The sequence below is a fragment of the Asterias amurensis genome, chromosome 18 (assembly GCF_032118995.1).
Source record: "Asterias amurensis chromosome 18, ASM3211899v1".
In the NCBI taxonomy this organism is placed as follows: domain Eukaryota; kingdom Metazoa; phylum Echinodermata; class Asteroidea; order Forcipulatida; family Asteriidae; genus Asterias; species Asterias amurensis.
In genome coordinates, this window is record NC_092665.1 from 16,212,429 (window position 1) to 16,229,825 (window position 17,397).

General features: G+C 36.6%; 3 protein-coding genes across 3 annotated transcripts; all 3 read left to right on the forward strand.

Annotated features, from left to right (window-relative positions):
• Positions 1-2,925: 2,925 nt before the first annotated feature.
• On the forward strand, positions 2,926-3,483 carry LOC139950357 (tetranectin-like protein). The gene has a single exon (XM_071948978.1). The coding sequence runs from the start codon at positions 2,926-2,928 to the stop codon at positions 3,481-3,483; it is 558 nt and encodes a 185-aa protein (XP_071805079.1).
• Positions 3,484-9,894: 6,411 nt separating this feature from the next.
• On the forward strand, positions 9,895-12,130 carry LOC139950582 (uncharacterized). Its single transcript, XM_071949333.1, has 3 exons — positions 9,895-10,135; positions 10,491-10,625; positions 11,407-12,130. Exons 1-3 carry the CDS (start codon positions 10,075-10,077, stop codon positions 11,682-11,684), a joined length of 474 nt encoding a protein of 157 aa, XP_071805434.1. The 5' UTR covers positions 9,895-10,074; the 3' UTR covers positions 11,685-12,130.
• A 3,500-nt stretch (positions 12,131-15,630) lies between these two features.
• On the forward strand, positions 15,631-17,037 carry LOC139950358 (uncharacterized). The gene has a single exon (XM_071948979.1). The coding sequence runs from the start codon at positions 15,631-15,633 to the stop codon at positions 17,035-17,037; it is 1,407 nt and encodes a 468-aa protein (XP_071805080.1).
• The last annotated feature ends 360 nt before the right edge of the window (positions 17,038-17,397 follow it).

Here is a 17,397-nt window from a genome sequence, read left to right on the forward strand (position 1 = left end):
TCATTTGTCCCCCTTTTCATGCAAGGCGCCTGATACACGAGGCCTGAAGGCCACTTCAAGGTGTGGGCTACAATCTATTTTTTTTCACGGGCCGTTGCCACCTACTCCTGGGGCTGAAACAGGGTTACCCCCTTTACAGTCCATATGGATGTAGGCTTGGGTATCATCCATCAGAAGCCTAGCTAGCAGAGCGGAGCACTACCTTTCCAACTTTACGAAGCAATCATGGTTAAGAGTCTTGTCACAACCAGGACTCGAACCCACACTCTGCTGATCAGAAACACCAGAGCTTGAATCCAGTGCTCTTAAATTAACCGCTCGGCCATGACACGCGTTGGTTTTATCCTTCCAAATACTAAATTGGTGATACACAGCATCGGTATATGATTTAAACTTTGCATGATGGATTCGCAATTATGGTTTGTGGTAGAACCATGTAAATCAAAGTAAAAACAACTGTTCAAAACAGTTTTGGTGGCCGTAAAAAGAACAGCTTTTTATAACAACTCGACATTTCGATCAGTATGCTCTTATAGTCAGCAGAATTTTCAGCCATTTTCTACTATTAAATTTAATAACAATAATATTGGGAAATCATTATTTTCATTGTAGAGTTTTTTTTTTTTTCATTTCTCAACAACCCTTTTTCTCAAACTCAACGAGAGACACAAACGATACAGACAAAACTTTTTTTTAACCCTCGTGTAAAAAGCTTGTGAACTTTCAGCTGCTGTTTTGTAAAACGAAGCTTTTGATAAGATTACGATGTGAAATACAATATAAAACAAAAATGGATGAGAAAAAACACGATATAGATAATTTAAAAATAAATTTTCGAGTGCTGCTATCTACTTGGAAATGACTCAATGTATACTTGCGTGTCGATTTGTTTTATTATCATTATATAATTATTTTAGGGTTCAAAATAGTTTGTCGACACTATTTCTTATGTATTGCGAACTTCTCTATACAGCCCATTAACAACTCGATGTATCTTTCAACAAGTTTTTATTGTTGTTATCATTTTGACTGATCTCATAACCATCCTGCCCCGTTCTTCGGATGGGACGTAAAGCCGTTGGTCCCGTGTGTTTTGAAACACCTCAGTGTAAAGGGAATGGGTTAACCCCGGTGTTCCTGGTTTGAGTGACAGCATAACTGCGCCACAGCACCTTGTAAACCATTACACGGTGCTATGTAAAAGGTGTAGGTCTCATAACTCTAACGGTGTAGTTGCATGGTGAAGATGTTATGGTGATTATTAAGTGTGGGAGTCTGAGGTCTGATTGCCAATGATTTCCAAGTTTATGTTTAACTAACATTTGGCTCAGATGGGGTGATAATGATAGGCAGACTAAAGGTCCATCTCTCCGGCACAACGATGTGACGTCACCTCTACCGGTCTAAGGCCGTATCCGATTTGGCGGCTACGGCTGGATCGCCGCGTCATCATGCATTGAAGTATAGGACGCCCTTAGCAACACCCCTGGCAACGGTCGTAGCCGCAGCCGTATTCACCAATGCGGACACGGCCTGAGTTACTGTCAATATTCGCAACAACGAATAGAAAACGTTACGATTATTTCCATCACAATCATTCGGGCCTGTATTTTTACTTGTAGAAGGGAAATTGGAACTGAAATCTCAAGGCGTAAATTTGGATTAGTGTATTAAAGAACAAAAAAGTGTCCGTTGAAACATTTTTGACGCCCCTCTTCCCCCACCACACCATAGGTAGAATTGCTCATGATCCAGTGGTGTATATATTCAATTGGTGCGCCCTCATGGATCGGTCGTGAGGGTGCAGCATTGCCACCAACCCAGTGATTGACCGCACATCACATTTCATCATGTGGTACCGAAGAACCGAGTAGTCCCGAACCGAGTGGCCCCAAGCTCCCCCGAGTGCTTCTACAGCGAAACCCGTACCCTCCCGTGAAGGCAGCTCTCCCGACGCCCTCAACGCTCGGTAGAAGAGACTCTACAAGCCCTTCCATCAGTCGAGCTCTCATCCCATCGCCCTCTGCTGAAGGGAGTTGTTCACATTCAATCTGTCACGACCATTATAAAGCCCTGCATGTGGTGGGTTGCTCATTTTTTTTTCACCAATTCAATAAAATGATGAATTTATTGTTTTGGTTCATTTGCTAGTGTTGATGCACCTCATCATACAGCACTATGTCTAGGGTTGCGTTCTGTTCATTTATTTGGTATCAATATGTATGACTTGGAATAAACCCAAAAGAAACTCGGGGGGGGGGCAATAATTATGATCCCTTTCACATGACTAACACGAAACATGCTCCCCACAGAGAAACTAAGCGACAGGAAGAATAATGTCGCCTGTCCCTGTAAGGAGAGCTAAAGGGGAAGATACATGTTCAAAATGCAGTTTCTTAGAGTAAACAAATTGAAAGAGTTATATTACGCCCAAGATCAAAGAGGGCGCAGTTGGATTCTAAACACACGCCAACGATGACGTATCTGGCACAATATTGTGAGCACTCACGTTCATAAGAAGAATAACCTCCAAGCAATCGACTGTGACGGTCTGAGTCGACGGCCCGTGAAATCGAGTTTCATGACCCAGAGAGAAAATCTAGTAAAGTCACATCGCTAACTCGTCAGTGTCATCGAATCGATTTCTTTCTAACGACTTGTTTGAGTCCAATTTCGATTTTGTATGTACCTGTGGTAAGAAACATTTATTTCTGTGTGATTTATTTCACTGTGCACTGGCCGTGTGAATAATTGGTGAACATTCTAAACCGTTTTTACCGCACGGGGATTTTGCACACACGTCAACATATCCATCTGGTTCGGTAATTCTTTTTAGAAGCCCAACTGACGTTTCGTTGGAGGTGTCTTCACCAAACAGAGACAACTGACGTTTCTTTTGAGGTGTTTTTAACATTGAAAGACATGATGGTGAAGCTGCTATTTCTGACGAGTTTGGTTTGCGTGTATGCCATGGAGTCGTGCCAACCCGGTCATCGAGAACTCTTCGGCACTTCTTGCTACGAGTTGCTCACCGGTACGAAGACTTGGCAAGATACTCGGGACGACTGCTCGGCCATGGGGGGTAAAATGGCCGTCCCAGACACCCCGGAAGAGCATGCGGGTATCTGGAAGATGTTCACGGAAAAGATCGCTGTCACCTTAGAAGGAGAACTGTGGATCGGCTGCGAAGAGAATAAGACAGATGGAAGGTGGGTGCAGGCTGGTTTGGGAGACTACGAATGTGTCTACCTTGAATGGGCTTCAAACCAACCTAGCAATCATGCTAAGGAACATTGTGTGGAGATGAGGAGCCAATTCGACGGGAAATTAAATGACCGACAATGCGACGAACTTAACTACGGGATGTGTGAGTTCAATGTCATTACCGGTACCACCACACTGCCGCACCGTGCGTCTTCGAGCCCCGTGCTATTCTGCTTGGAAGCTGATGATGACGGCTACTTTAAGTCCCCCCGTGCCTAACTGGCCACTTTGCCAAGATGGCTAAAGACAGTCAGAGTTCTTAACTCTTCTGCTTCAACTTTGAGTTGTGATTAAAGACTTAAGCTAGGCTGTGTGAACACGTGAGGCCATCAACAATTATGTGCAATTATACCAAGATAGATCATGATTTTGGTTGAAAATATTTTTTAACAATTACATTTTTCCTAAATAGGAGAATTAATTAAACTGGTCAAACAACACCATCTCTCGGATGTGACTTTTCCACGACAGCAAAGATCTTTATAAACACAAACGTCTCTAAAAGCTGACTGAATTTTGATGACAGGTTCTGTCGAATATTTGTTTAACAACTATTATATTTTGTTTAGCCTATAATTGTCACACTTGCTTGTGTTGTAGATGTGGGTTTTTGAGTTTGTTTTTACTGCATTTAAGTAAAGAAACATCAACGGCAACAAACAGCACCAACCTGCCTTGTAGTTCTAAACAACAATAATTTAAACTCATTGTGAACACAAAGTCATCGTGAATTTGTCAAGTTCTTGTTTAGACAGTGGTTTTAGTAAAACCCGCTGATTGTACACTCTGAAACATTTTCGTAGAAAAGAAAATAATAATTAGCATTGAATATTAAAGCAGATATTTCCAGCTTACGGAGTGCTCCTTCCGTAACAGAATTCGTTTCACAACAGCTATTAAAATGTTCACTACATTGTAATTCCAAACTGGGCAAAATTACCAACAACCGCTTAGCAGAAAGTATTGCTTATTAAATTACTGCTTATCAAAAACTAGCAAGGTGCTTGATGGTATTTTGTGGCTTGGCTGGCAACCTTAGCTAAGCACAATTTTTTATCGTGCTATTAATCAAGTGTGTAAACTAGTTGAGGAAAACGTGACTACTTGTTACTATTCTATGAATTATTCATGAAATAGCTCCCCCCCCACCACCCCCACCCCCCCCCCCCCACCCCCGTGCTTATCAGTCTTTATGAGCTGCACAATTTTTTTTTATTTTTACTGGCAAACAGTTTAATTTCACTAGAATTGGCGGTAGGTTTGAAGACAAATGACCACGCCCAAGCCTTTGTGTACTAATCTTTCTGTAAAAAGAAATCCCTGGCGGATAACGTTTGAAAATAATTAACGGCCATCACCTGACCGATTTTTGTGTGTTCCTTTTCTGTTTATTTTTAGATTTGGGAATCCAGGGCAAGGACGAATTTAGTATTCGTCAAAGGATAAATTGTTATTACTGAGTAAATGTTATTACTGAGTATACCAGTGACTGTTAAAAACTACACCATAATCAGAAACACGCGTCAATTTCTTTCCTTGTTTTTAATTACTGTTTTTTAGTGAACTGGGCCAGCCAGGTACTTCAGAACTGCCTTTCCTGCAAATGATTTAATTAAACTATTTTTTATATAAGATACGGGGGAAACTGTTTGTTATTGCATCACAATCGAGATGGGCACTGGCAAACATTTAAAAAAAAAAAAACGACCAAAGCAAAGGAACCAAACAGAGAAAATAAAAATAAAAAATAAAAATAAATGTTAATAATAATTATGATTACAAATGAAATGTGTCTATATTTATTCCTGTAATCTGTAATCACGTTCGTACGTTAAACTGTCAAACACGACTGAAGCAATAGAAACAAACAAATAAAGCAAAGAACCAAAAACCGAAAGCAAGTGTTCATAATGTTGATAACACAATTTATTACAAATGAAATATGTATATTATCTGTAATCACGTTCGTTCGTGAATCTGACAATAGTTATGTTGATAGCATGAAAACCATCCAGTTTTTCTGATCTAAATCATATTAAATGAAACTCCAATCCTACGCCGTGTATAAACAAACATCAAAGAGATAGGTTATTATCAGAAAGCGGACACAGTTAATGCGTTGCTATGGAAACCCATCTGTTGCTGAATCTCCCTTATTTGGAACCGGGAGCTCAAGTTTGGAGGGATTTGATGCGCCGTGAGTTGATTTAATTGATCTATAAATAAAGATAGTGGTAACTTATTGTGTGAACACACGCATGTAATATCTGCTGTTGTAATATTTGCTATTTATGGGGACCGATGAAAACACACAGCAAATGGAAATCAAAAGCTTTTCATGATAATAAGGAAATATAAAAACCTGGGTCTCCACAGGGAATTTTGCGTGCAAAGTCTATGGTCAAAGGCGCTGGCCACTATTGGTAATTACTAAAAATAGTTGTTAGCATAACAACCTACTTGGTGACGAGCAATGGAGAGCTGTTGATATTATAAAACATGGTGAGAAACGGCTCCCTCTGAAGTAACGTAGTTTTTGTGAAAGAGGTAATTTCTCCCTCAAATAACAAACGATTTCGGCGGAAGCCTTTTAATATGCATCTGAAAGCAAACAAAGTAATGTCAACACAAACTCGATGACCATTGAGCCCAATTTATTTTATTCTATGCATAGTTTTGGGATACATCAAGTGAGAATACTGGGCCCAATTTCATAGAGCTGCTTAAGCACAAAATTTTGCTTAAGCAAAAAAAATCCTTGCTAAGTAAAATCAAATCACCGGCCAAGACTCCACTCAATTGTTATGCTAGGTAAACAACAGCTAAATACTAGTCATAAGCAATGTATATGGCATGAAATTTTGGCCAGTAACATGTTAATTAAATAAGCGAGCTATTTTTCGTGCTTAAGCAAATTTTTTGCTTAAGCAGCTCTATGAAATTGGCCCCTGGTCTTAGACACGTGTCCCAGTGCCTTTAAGTTTGCATATCTGTGACTGGTATCCTGGTTATTGTTGCTTAGCAAAAACTTGTTAAGCAATATTTTCTGCTTAAGCAGCTCTATGAAATTGGCCCGGGACAGTCTAGGTTTAGTCAGTACACCCTCTCTTCAATTTTGAATGGTGAAGAAAGAAAAAACAATCATTATGTAAGACTTCGGCACCTTTAATTTCGGATTTCAAACACCATTAAACATCAAATTTTTATTTGAAGGTACTGCACTCAAGTTGATGTTGTACGACTGCAACTAGCTTAAAACATTCACTTAGATCATTTCTAGTCTGGTTGTCATCACAACCGTTCAGTGTGCTTTAAAAATGTATTTTTAAATAGTAAAAGACTATACAGATCTGAAGCCTTTTATAAGGCACCTGAAGGCACACAAATATGGGCAACAATGGTGTTTTTTCTTTCATTATTCTCTTGCAAATTCGATGACCAATTGAGCCCAAACTTTCGTAGTTTAAATTCTTTGTTGCATATATTTGGATACACTTAAGTGAGCATACTGGTCTTTGACAATAACAACGTGTCTAGTGTCTTTAAGGCGTCAGTCCAAAATGCCCCTGAGTTCACTATCTGTATCGAGCACTGCTCGTCGCGAGTCAAGCAAAATCGATAATGACAATTTGCCAGCTCGGTGACACCATTTTCACCCATTATGAAAACACAGCTATCTTTTAATATACACTCTGCGGCGATTTCTTTGTTCTCAAACAATAGAAAATATGTAAACAATGTAGCACCTTATGCAAGGATCCTCAAAGCGCTTCAACCCCCCCCCAAAAAAAAATAAATAAATAAATAAATAAATAAATAAAATAAAATAAAAAATAAATAAATAAATAAATAAATAAATAAATAAATAAATAAATAAATAAATAAATAAATAAATAAATAAATAAATAAATAAATAAATAAATAAATAAATAAATAAATAAATAAATAAATAAATAAATAAATAAATAAATAAATAAATAAATAAATAAATAAATAAATAAATAAATAAATAAATAAATAAATAAATAAATAAATAAATAAATAAATAAATAAATAAATAAATAAATAAAATAAATTATGAGCACTTCTTTGTTATGCACATCTTCAAACATGACTTGTAGGGCCTACTATTGCCGGAGCTTCGTATATAAAGATAATTCCATTGTTTTATTATTAATATTTTTTCATAGAAAAAAAAATAAACAACATTTTCACTCCCGAAAAATTAAAACCCGAAAACAGCATAATATGTAAAAAATAAAAATAATAATAATAATAATAATAATAATAATAATAATAATAATAATAATAATAATAATAATAATAATAATAATAATAATAATAATAATAATAATAATAATAATAATAATAATAATAATAATAATAATAATAATAATAATAATAATAATAATAATAATAATAATAATAATAATAATAATAATAATAATAATAATAATAATAATAATAATAATAATAATAATAATAATAATAATAATAATAATAATAATAATAATAATAATAATAATAATAATAATAATAATAATAATAATAATAATAATAATAATAATAATAATAATAATAATAATAATAATAATAATAATAATAATAATAATAATAATAATAATAATAATAATAATAATAATAATAATAATAATAATAATAATAATAATAATAATAATAATAATAATAATAATAATAATAATAATAATAATAATAATAATAATAATAATAATAATAATAATAATAATAATAATAATAATAATAATAATAATAATAATAATAATAATAATAATAATAATAATAATAATAATAATAATAATAATAATAATAATAATAATAATAATAATAATAATAATAATAATAATAATAATAATAATAATAATAATAATAATAATAATAATAATAATAATAATAATAATAATAATAATAATAATAATAATAATAATAATAATAATAATAATAATAATAATAATAATAATAATAATAATAATAATAATAATAATAATAATAATAATAATAATAATAATAATAATAATAATAATAATAATAATAATAATAATAATAATAATAATAATAATAATAATAATAATAATAATAATAATAATAATAATAATAATAATAATAATAATAATAATAATAATAATAATAATAATAATTATAACAATACTGAGAAAAGAATTTTTTCGAACAATAGAGCCTACAGATAAAATAGAACAAAATCAATTTGTAAAACAGGGTTTTGCGTTCATGAACAAACTAAAGCAAACCTTGTCCGATTAGCAGGGTCGTCGCAAGATCGATAACAGCCAATTTGATTTATTGTTTAAGGGGCACACTGGCTTCAATGATGCTGTGGGCATACGTTTAGAAGTTAAATCATTAAATTCACATAAATATGCCTTGAAATTGTGTTATTTTTGTGCAACTTTAACGGTCTGCAAACCAAACGGATAATAATTTACTCAGTTCTAAAGATGAATCATAGACTCAGAAAATAGTTTCCATAGAAACCCATCCTTTTCCGGGGCTACTCTGTCACTACGAGATGGGAATCTGGTTACTTATTAAGATTGTCAAATCCATCCACATTAACAAAGTGACTATGCGGGTATCAACTGCATCTCCTATTGCAGCATTCACAAAGAGACACCATGGAAAGTTGACTCGCCATAAGTCGTCTGAAGTCGATCTATGGGGAATACATGTTTCACATTGGTTTCTGATCAACGAGGTAACTTCAGATGAAATAATTGTGCTGGATTCCACTACAATTGTATACAACAAAAAGGTCGTCGGTTGAAATAATTTTGTTTTCGGGTTCAGAATCAAAGAGAATCTCAGTATTGATTTGTAAACAAGGGGTACACGATTTGGCAGGATGCGTACAACCATTTACCATCTTTACATACTAGGTAAGCTTTCGGATTGAAATTACACAATATTTCGAGGCTATTTATTAAATGATCATATCCTTCCTTTAAGTTCACCCAAGGCTTTGTTTGTTAGTGTTTGTTCATGCAATAATTAGATCAATGTTTTTTAATAATGGACCTTTAATTGATGTATTCCCGACCCAAATGTGGACCTTTTTAAACCTTTCAAACTACCTCAAACCTCAGCCTCACCTTATAACATCAGGGCTGGATTTCACAAAGGTAGTCCTAACTTAGGACTAGTCCTAGGCAATGCTAAGAGATAGGACTGGTCCTAAGTTAGGACCAGTAACTCATCCTAACTTAGGACCTATCTCTTAGCATTGCCTGGGACTAGTTCTAAGTTAGGACTACCTTTGTGAAATCCACCCAGTTCGTCTTTAGTTGCAAATAAATGACGTATGACACGAGTGCAATACCTACCACTACACCAATAAGTGACGCAGTTGTGTTTGGTTTTTAGTTACTACTAAAAAATAAAAATCACCTTGGCTGAAACAAAAAGCTTGTAAGCCCTTATTCCGAAACGTATCTGGCAAGAACGCGTGATGGCCTTGCTCCATCAGTAGATTCCCGCGTTGCTGGAGAAATGTGACGTCAGTTACAAAGACTTATTGGCATTATGACGTCACACTATACTCCCCTGGGCGCCGTACAGCGATAGCTACACGCGCGTTGGGCTACTACGCGACGCGTCATCATAAAACAAACAAACACAGTAGTTCATGTTTCTACACTTTGCAGCGAGAGAGACGGGCCTGTCTCTTAAACGCTTCATAAATAAAGTAAGACTCTTAAAAGATGGTTGAATGTTCCTTTTTGGTCCAGAATCTACGCTGGTAACAATCAAACTCTGAATCACTAGAAGGTTTTCAGTATGCAGCAGTGGATCAAGGCGTTGTCGCTGGTGCTCGGCTTGTCAACATGCATTGGCATAGGTACTTATTCCATCTTAGCATTTTATGTTTAAACATATTGTAGACATAGTAAGCCATGATAATGTTGTACACAATTGAAGTGATAATCTTAACTTTGAAAACGGTTTCACAGTGTAAGATTTTAAAATTTCGTAACATACGTTTTTCTGTTTTCCTTATCCTTAATTTAGGCCATACCAGTAAGATTAGATTCTGACGAGATTATTTTTAGAAAATGGAAATAAAAACATGAGACTATTCATGTAGGCCTACTATTTTTAAATTAGTATTAACTTTTATACTTTAAATATAATATACTTTTGACTCACAACATCCGGGTTTTATTTCTCTTTTATTTGGCGGCGATCAAAACTAGCGGACGGGTTTCTGTCAGAGTGGACAATGAGGGCGCCTTGCGACGATCAACATTTTCTCCCTTCCTCAATGACCGATGAGGGCGATGATTCTCGTTATCCATGTACGATGTTTCTGGAAAAGATATATCTTGAAGGTATCTGAGGTTATGCCTTTTCTCTCCCCCCCCCCCCCGTGTCTCCAAACACACGCCGCCCTGACCTTCTGTTCAAACTGTTCTGTCACGATAAAAATAAACAATAAAAGGACAATTTTTTGCATTGTTTACAAAAGAAAATTTTTCGGATGATCTTTAGTCAAGAAACAGCTGGAAAAACAAAAACTGATTCATCCGGGACAAAAATCGAAGTCTTGGTTACGTTGTTTTCTTTTAAAATAGCAATCATAAAATACAGGGAAGAGAATGTTTTTGCAAGACAGACAATCTGCCTTATAACCTTCACCTAGTTCCAAACCACACAGCATATTACTTGATTCTGCACTAGTCAACTGATTATGCTTAATATGATAAATTCGCATGTTATTAAGCGTTTCCCTGTAAATATAACAATAATGGTTGATTTGCCTTTAAATACTCCATGAAAGAGTTTTGACTGGTTTATTGGAGGTGGAACATCAATGGCAGTGGACAATTTTGTAATCCTTATATACTATTAACCCTCCTTTTCCTGACTCGTTGCAAAATTGATTGTCATGTACTTTATTTGGGGTATTGACCCCATACCTGACGTCATCATTCCAACAAATCCTTTCTCCGACATTTTGGGAATACCTCGTTTGTTTGTGTGCAGAGTGCGCATTTCAGACAAGACTTGTATGCGCTATGAGACTAGTATCTTTACGCCAAAAATTGACACCCAATTGTTTTAAAGTGATTATCTCCTCATTTGTATCCCCAATTTCAATCTCTGTTTCAGAAAACGAGAGTTTCATGTTTTACTTGTCGAGTGCCGCATGCAGACATCCAGTATTTTCTACTTTCCTCGCGTGTCTTGCTACAGTCCTGTTGTACCTCGCTCACGTTACCTTCAAATGGGACCACCGTCATTCGGCTGTTTACTTACCCGGTGTTTGGGAGCCGAGACACGGCCCGGTCAGAGAGCTCAGGGTACGGTGGGTGGACGAACAGCCAGAATTCTCGTTGTTTGAATGGAAGAGATGTAACAGTTGTCATCGTCTGAAACGAGTCGGCTAAAACATCAAATGAAATAAAATTAAAGATGGCATTTCACATTAATTTTGTATAAACAATTTTCGTTGCTTCTCGATTTAAAATTGGTATGTTTATTGCCTAACACACTTGACACTTTGCAGTTTTATTAAAAACCAATTCATTAATAACTGATCACAAAGGTAACCTTTGTCAAGTTTATTTGGAGAGTTTTCCTCAAAAAGTATCTGTGTTCGATTCAAAATCGAACGTGTGATTTATTTTCCTTTTCCTGCTACGGATAAGAATAAAATATTTTATATTTATATTTATATTTATATTTATTGGTTTATTTCATAAAAACATTACAAAGAAATGAACAGTATGACAACCGATACGGTTGAATTGCACTAGATCATGTACATTATAAAATAAACAAATCTTTAAAAAGAGCTAAAGGTTAAACATTTAAAACACACGATAGCTAATAAGTAAGTATTACAAACAGTCCAAACAACAAAACAATCACCCAGCACTTAAAACAATAATGAGACTTAACAAAAATAGACGTTAACAAAGGGACAAATTGGGATTCATTGTAAGATAAAATATGTTGTATATTGTGATGTGTTCATTACAGACCACAAAATGATGACATAAGAGATCAATCGCACGTCAGGTTAAAATAAATCAACTACTACAAAACTATCTTGTAATTCCTCAAAAATGCTGTTTCATAAAATTACGAATACTGTTTGCATAATTATAACGAATAATGACTGCATTCACAAACGTATTAAAAAAGTACGTTGTAGATTGTAGCCCGTTTCAACCAATTACCTAGCCTACACGGTCCCCCATTAAAGCATAGCTTGAATAAAAAAAAAAAAAAAAAAAAGGATGACTGAGTGTGCTTAAAGGCACTGGGCACCTTTGGTAATTGTCAAAGACCTGCATTTTCACTTGGTGTATCCCAACATATTATGCATAAAACAAAATAATAAATCTGTGGAAATTCGGCCTCAATTTGTCATCGAATTTACAAGAGATTGTGTTAGAAAAAACACCCTTGTTGCTTATGCTTGAGTGAGAAATTACCCTTTCTCAAAAACTACATTACAGAGGGAGCCATTTCTCATAATGTTTTATATTACACCACTCCCCATTACTCGTTTACAATTATTTTGAGCAATTACCAATAGTGTCCAGTGCCTTTACAACTCAAGTTGTTGTCTGTTCACGGAGCAAAGACTATACCGTCGATGGCGACGAAACACCGGGGGGAAAGCTGAGTCTGTTTCCGCTCAGGTGCGTGAGTGCTCACTCCTCGTACTAATTCATCATCTCGCACCATCATCAGTGACCTTGAGAACTTAATGCAAAGCCAACAACCTTCAAATTGAATTAAAACGCCAGGAAGGAAAAACTTGTGATATCTAAGAGTCTTTTGTGGTCATGTTGATTTTTTAAAAATTGTTTAGTGGTGGATGAAAGTAACCAATCCATATCTCGATTGACCATTTAAACTGTGCAGCCAGCACTAATTCATTATTCATAATTACTATTTCTTGATATTAAATTCCAATGCTTTAATAAAACCCTTCATCTGTGTACGTCCATAGCCGTTTCAAATTGTTGTCGTTGTTGTTACTGGTCACTAGAAAAAGGTTTTCACGAATCCATTATCTCAAAGGTTCTTGCTCTTTGCTCAAGGACAACCTCTTTGCTAAACAGGAAGGCCACTGATTGGCTAATGCTTGAGATGGCAGCAACCTCGGGTATCTAACTCGACGGTCAATTTAATACATTGTCATCGCGCACGTTATTTGCACACTGTTTGATGCGATGTAAATGATATTGATATAATATCTTGGACTTTGGGAGAAGATTGTAGTTAAAGACATACAGTAGATACATAAAGACAGCGTCAATCGTTCATTGTTACAAATAAATTGCATTTGCATTACGGCATAACGGTACCTAAAAGTGACACGACACGTAAATAATGTGAAACAAAACTCACAATACGTTACGATGGCATGACGCGGAGTCACGACACAAAGGCCCACGACAACACGACGTGACACGACACGGCGAGTCATTAATGACAAGCCAGGAGACATGACACGACACGCCGAGTCACGAGTCACGACAAGCCACACAAGACACGAAACACGTCGAGTCACGACACGGCAAGTCACGACACAAGACACAAGCCAGCACAAATGACAAGACACTTCGAGTTTCGAACCGACAATAGTTGAAAATCCCCAATATAAAATGTGCCTTTATCACGATTAGAAAAACATCTCATGCCGTGTATGACCAAGACCACCTTTGATATTAAAAAGCAACTGCTGATCAGTTTATAACATCAAACGTACTTTTAAATTCAAAGCCCTCAATATCCAAAGCAACATCGAACTGTGTGAAGATACAAGCAACACTCTAGCGTAAACACCCAAATCACGTGAAGGGTTCTCCATTCCCGCGTTATCCCGTCAGGCATCACTCTAGCCAGAAATATAATAATAACCAGTGCATTTGAAGTGGTATCGCTTGAATAAACTTACTTACTATTGTATAATTCGGTGATAAGATTGCATCTGCTTCAATGAAACTGATTCTTAGTGTTCATCACAGTGTGGTGAGATTGAACTTGATGGGTGCATAATCGAAACGTCTCTCGCACTGATGCTTCTTAGCACAGATTGATTCTTTTCTTGTTTTGTTGTTTTCCGTCTCTCTAACTTTCTTCCTTTTTATTCGAAGGGGATTTCATCAATGAATATTTCGATGATTTACGAATGACTGTCGCATGATGGCGCAATAAAAGGCGATGCTTATTGCATTGGAAATAGTTGAAGGACACCTTAATGTTGTCTGAGGGAAGACCAAATAAATAATCCATATAAGTGGTTGGTTTTTTATAATGCTGGTTGTGAGTTAGACTACCTCGAGATAAGAGCATATTTTGATTTTTCTGATTTGGCGGAGATTTGAGGAGCAAAAGAAATAACTAATATGAAATTTTGCACTAACAATTACTTAACCCTGCAGCAAATTATAATTGTTTACCTGTTTGGCTGCAACGCCCCTGCGGTACGTTGTGTTGCTGACAATCTTTTCCCATTGGTTTAATTAGAGGTTTATTTTGCATTTGTTCGTGTTTTGCCTACAATGTACATGCATTGCCAGGGCTAATTAAAGCTTAAATTGAATTTTCACATCACTTTTGTTTTCCTGAAGACCAACATAACATAGCGGTCGAAACGTCAATTTACTGAACGATTAGTTCCTGTGCATTCCATGATTATTTATAAATAATGTCACTTGAAAATCGTGTTCTGATCCATGAGTTTTAACGTCACAATTGTTTTCCTGAAGATCGTCAGAACATAGCGGTCGAACGTCAAGTTATTGAACGATCAGTTCTTGTAAGATTCCAGGATTATTTATAAATAATGTCACTTAAAAATCGTGTTCTGATCCATCAGGGATTAAATTAACGTCACCTACGTAAACACACATAATAATGTGTGTTTACGTAGGTGACGTTAATTTAATCCCTGATGGATCAGAACACCGTGATTCGAAAGTCACTCCCAGCAAAAGGTCCTATCACTGATGTTCCTAACCATTGAACTGTGAAATCTGGACACGCTACAAATGTTACATTAAAAACACGTCACTGTTTGTTGAGCTGAGAGGATTCGATTGTCATATAAACAGACCCATCAGCTTGATGCTGTATCAACCAACATGGAGATACATGTTGAAGTGGTGCGTGTGGAGATATCAAAATAATGTATAATAATCTGATAGGCTTGTACAGTGCGCATTGAAGATATCAAAATGTTGAAGGGTAGGAATAGCCATGACGGGTTATATTGATTATTCTGGTCATATGTTTATATCATTTTCTTCGCCGTCCATGGGTTAAGAAAAAAAATTCCCGCATATACAAGGACAAGTTGAACGACTAGCCCAGATGGAATCTGCGCGGGAGATAATGTGCTGCACCTGCCTGATAAAAACCAAAAGTTACGGCCGACGAAACAGCGTGGCCCCGCTGGGTTCGGACACCGAGTTGGGGAACGTTGTCTGCAGGACAGACCTGTCTTCGGAGAGGGGCAAACGGCTCCAGATTGCCCGCCTTGGTGTGGTCTGCGCTCTGGCTTCACTCGCTCTTATTTTCTCGTCTCTGGTCGATATTCAACACTTCACTAATCTTGAGTTTGCTCTCCATAAAGCACGTACTCGATTCACGAACCTCACGGGTGATGAAACGCTCTTGCACTCCTTGCAAGTTGAAAGTGCCATGTCTGAATTCTGGCACACGTGGCATAGTAACTGTGCGACTAATATGTCTTCAAACCTAACTGAAATTTTAACTTTTGAAGCTGGTCTTCGTCAAAGCTATTCAAACACTGACCTTGCTTGGAGTACATGTACCTTAACCTATTGTGCCTCTTTAGATTCCATTGAAACCATTCCAATCAATGACTTTTTGCAGACGATAAAAGTGCACCGTTCCCGCCCAAACCAAATCTCTTCCGTCTCAGGGGTTGGTTTTTACTACAACCTTACCGGTTCGTTAGTAACGGCTGTTTCGAAACTTATAAGTAAATCTGAAGTTGAGAATTCTGGAGTTTGTATTGCAAGTTACGATTCGCTGATGTTAGCGAAGGATTATTATAGCAGGAACATGTATGGTGGGGCAAGTTTCTACGCAGGAACATCAACTCTGGGATTTGAGTCAACTCGTTCCATTGGAGATGCTTTCTTTGCTCATGCAGTTAACATTGATGAGGATATTTTGAACGTCTTTAAAGATGAGTTTAATGGAAATATTTCCCGGGAAATTCTTGAAGAGATGTCTAAGATAAGACAGACGACTGTAGAGAGGACGGGCAAGTGTGATTTTGCAGAAGCCTTAAGGTGGTTGGACACCTCGGAGGAGTTTCTTGTAATCTTGCTTGAGATCCAGCGCAACCGGAGAGCGCGACTCATCGAACATCTCACCCTTGAAATCGAGTCCACGACCCGTTTGCTTGCCTTGGAGTTCGCGGTCACGATCCTCGTAGTCATCTCGTTCCCTTTGCTTCTTCACTCAGCGTGTAGCATGACCGGGTGGATTCAAGACTATATCAAGAGGCTACAGGGGAAGACGTTAGAGCTACAAAGAGAGAAGATGATCGTGGAGGGGCTGCTGTTTCAAATGTTACCCCCGACCGTAGCCAATCAGTTACGGAGGAGCAAATCGGTGCCCGCTGAGAGCTTTGACAGCGTCACAATATTCTTCTCTGACATTGTCGGGTTCACATCCATCTCTGCTCAGATAACACCTATGCAGGTATGGTACCCCACCCCAACCCGCACACATTCAAGTGTTTAATAATAGCCCCTAGGCGTGCACCCTCCTTTGCTCCACGCTTTGTCCTGGCAAACAAGGACCTAATTGTTTTCCTTAGAATAGCAATCGTGGACCTATTGTCTGTATGTTATAAGTACTCGGTCTTAAAGCCATTGGACCCTTTCGGTTAAGAAAAAAAAAGGTTACAGATTTACAAATAACTTACAGGGTTTACAGTAGGCAATGGTGAAAGACTTCTCTTGAAATATTATTCCATGAAATGCTTTACTTTTTGAGAAAACAGCAAAACAATATAAATTCTCGTTAACGAGAATTACGGATCTATGTTAATAAACACATGTCATGACACGGCGAAACGCGCGTAAATAAGGGTGGGTTTTT

Bases quoted from the DNA above. Each gene is read 5' to 3' on its own strand.
- LOC139950357 (XM_071948978.1), top strand. From the start codon at position 2,926: ATGGTGAAGCTGCTATTTCTGACGAGTTTGGTTTGCGTGTATGCCATG.
- LOC139950358 (XM_071948979.1), top strand. From the start codon at position 15,631: ATGGAATCTGCGCGGGAGATAATGTGCTGCACCTGCCTGATAAAAACC.
- LOC139950582 (XM_071949333.1), top strand. From the start codon at position 10,075: ATGCAGCAGTGGATCAAGGCGTTGTCGCTGGTGCTCGGCTTGTCAACA. The intron at 10,136-10,490 runs GTACTTATTCCA...GATCAAAACTAG, and splicing joins GTCAACATGCATTGGCATAG to CGGACGGGTTTCTGTCAGAG. The intron at 10,626-11,406 runs GTATCTGAGGTT...TCTCTGTTTCAG, and splicing joins GGAAAAGATATATCTTGAAG to AAAACGAGAGTTTCATGTTT.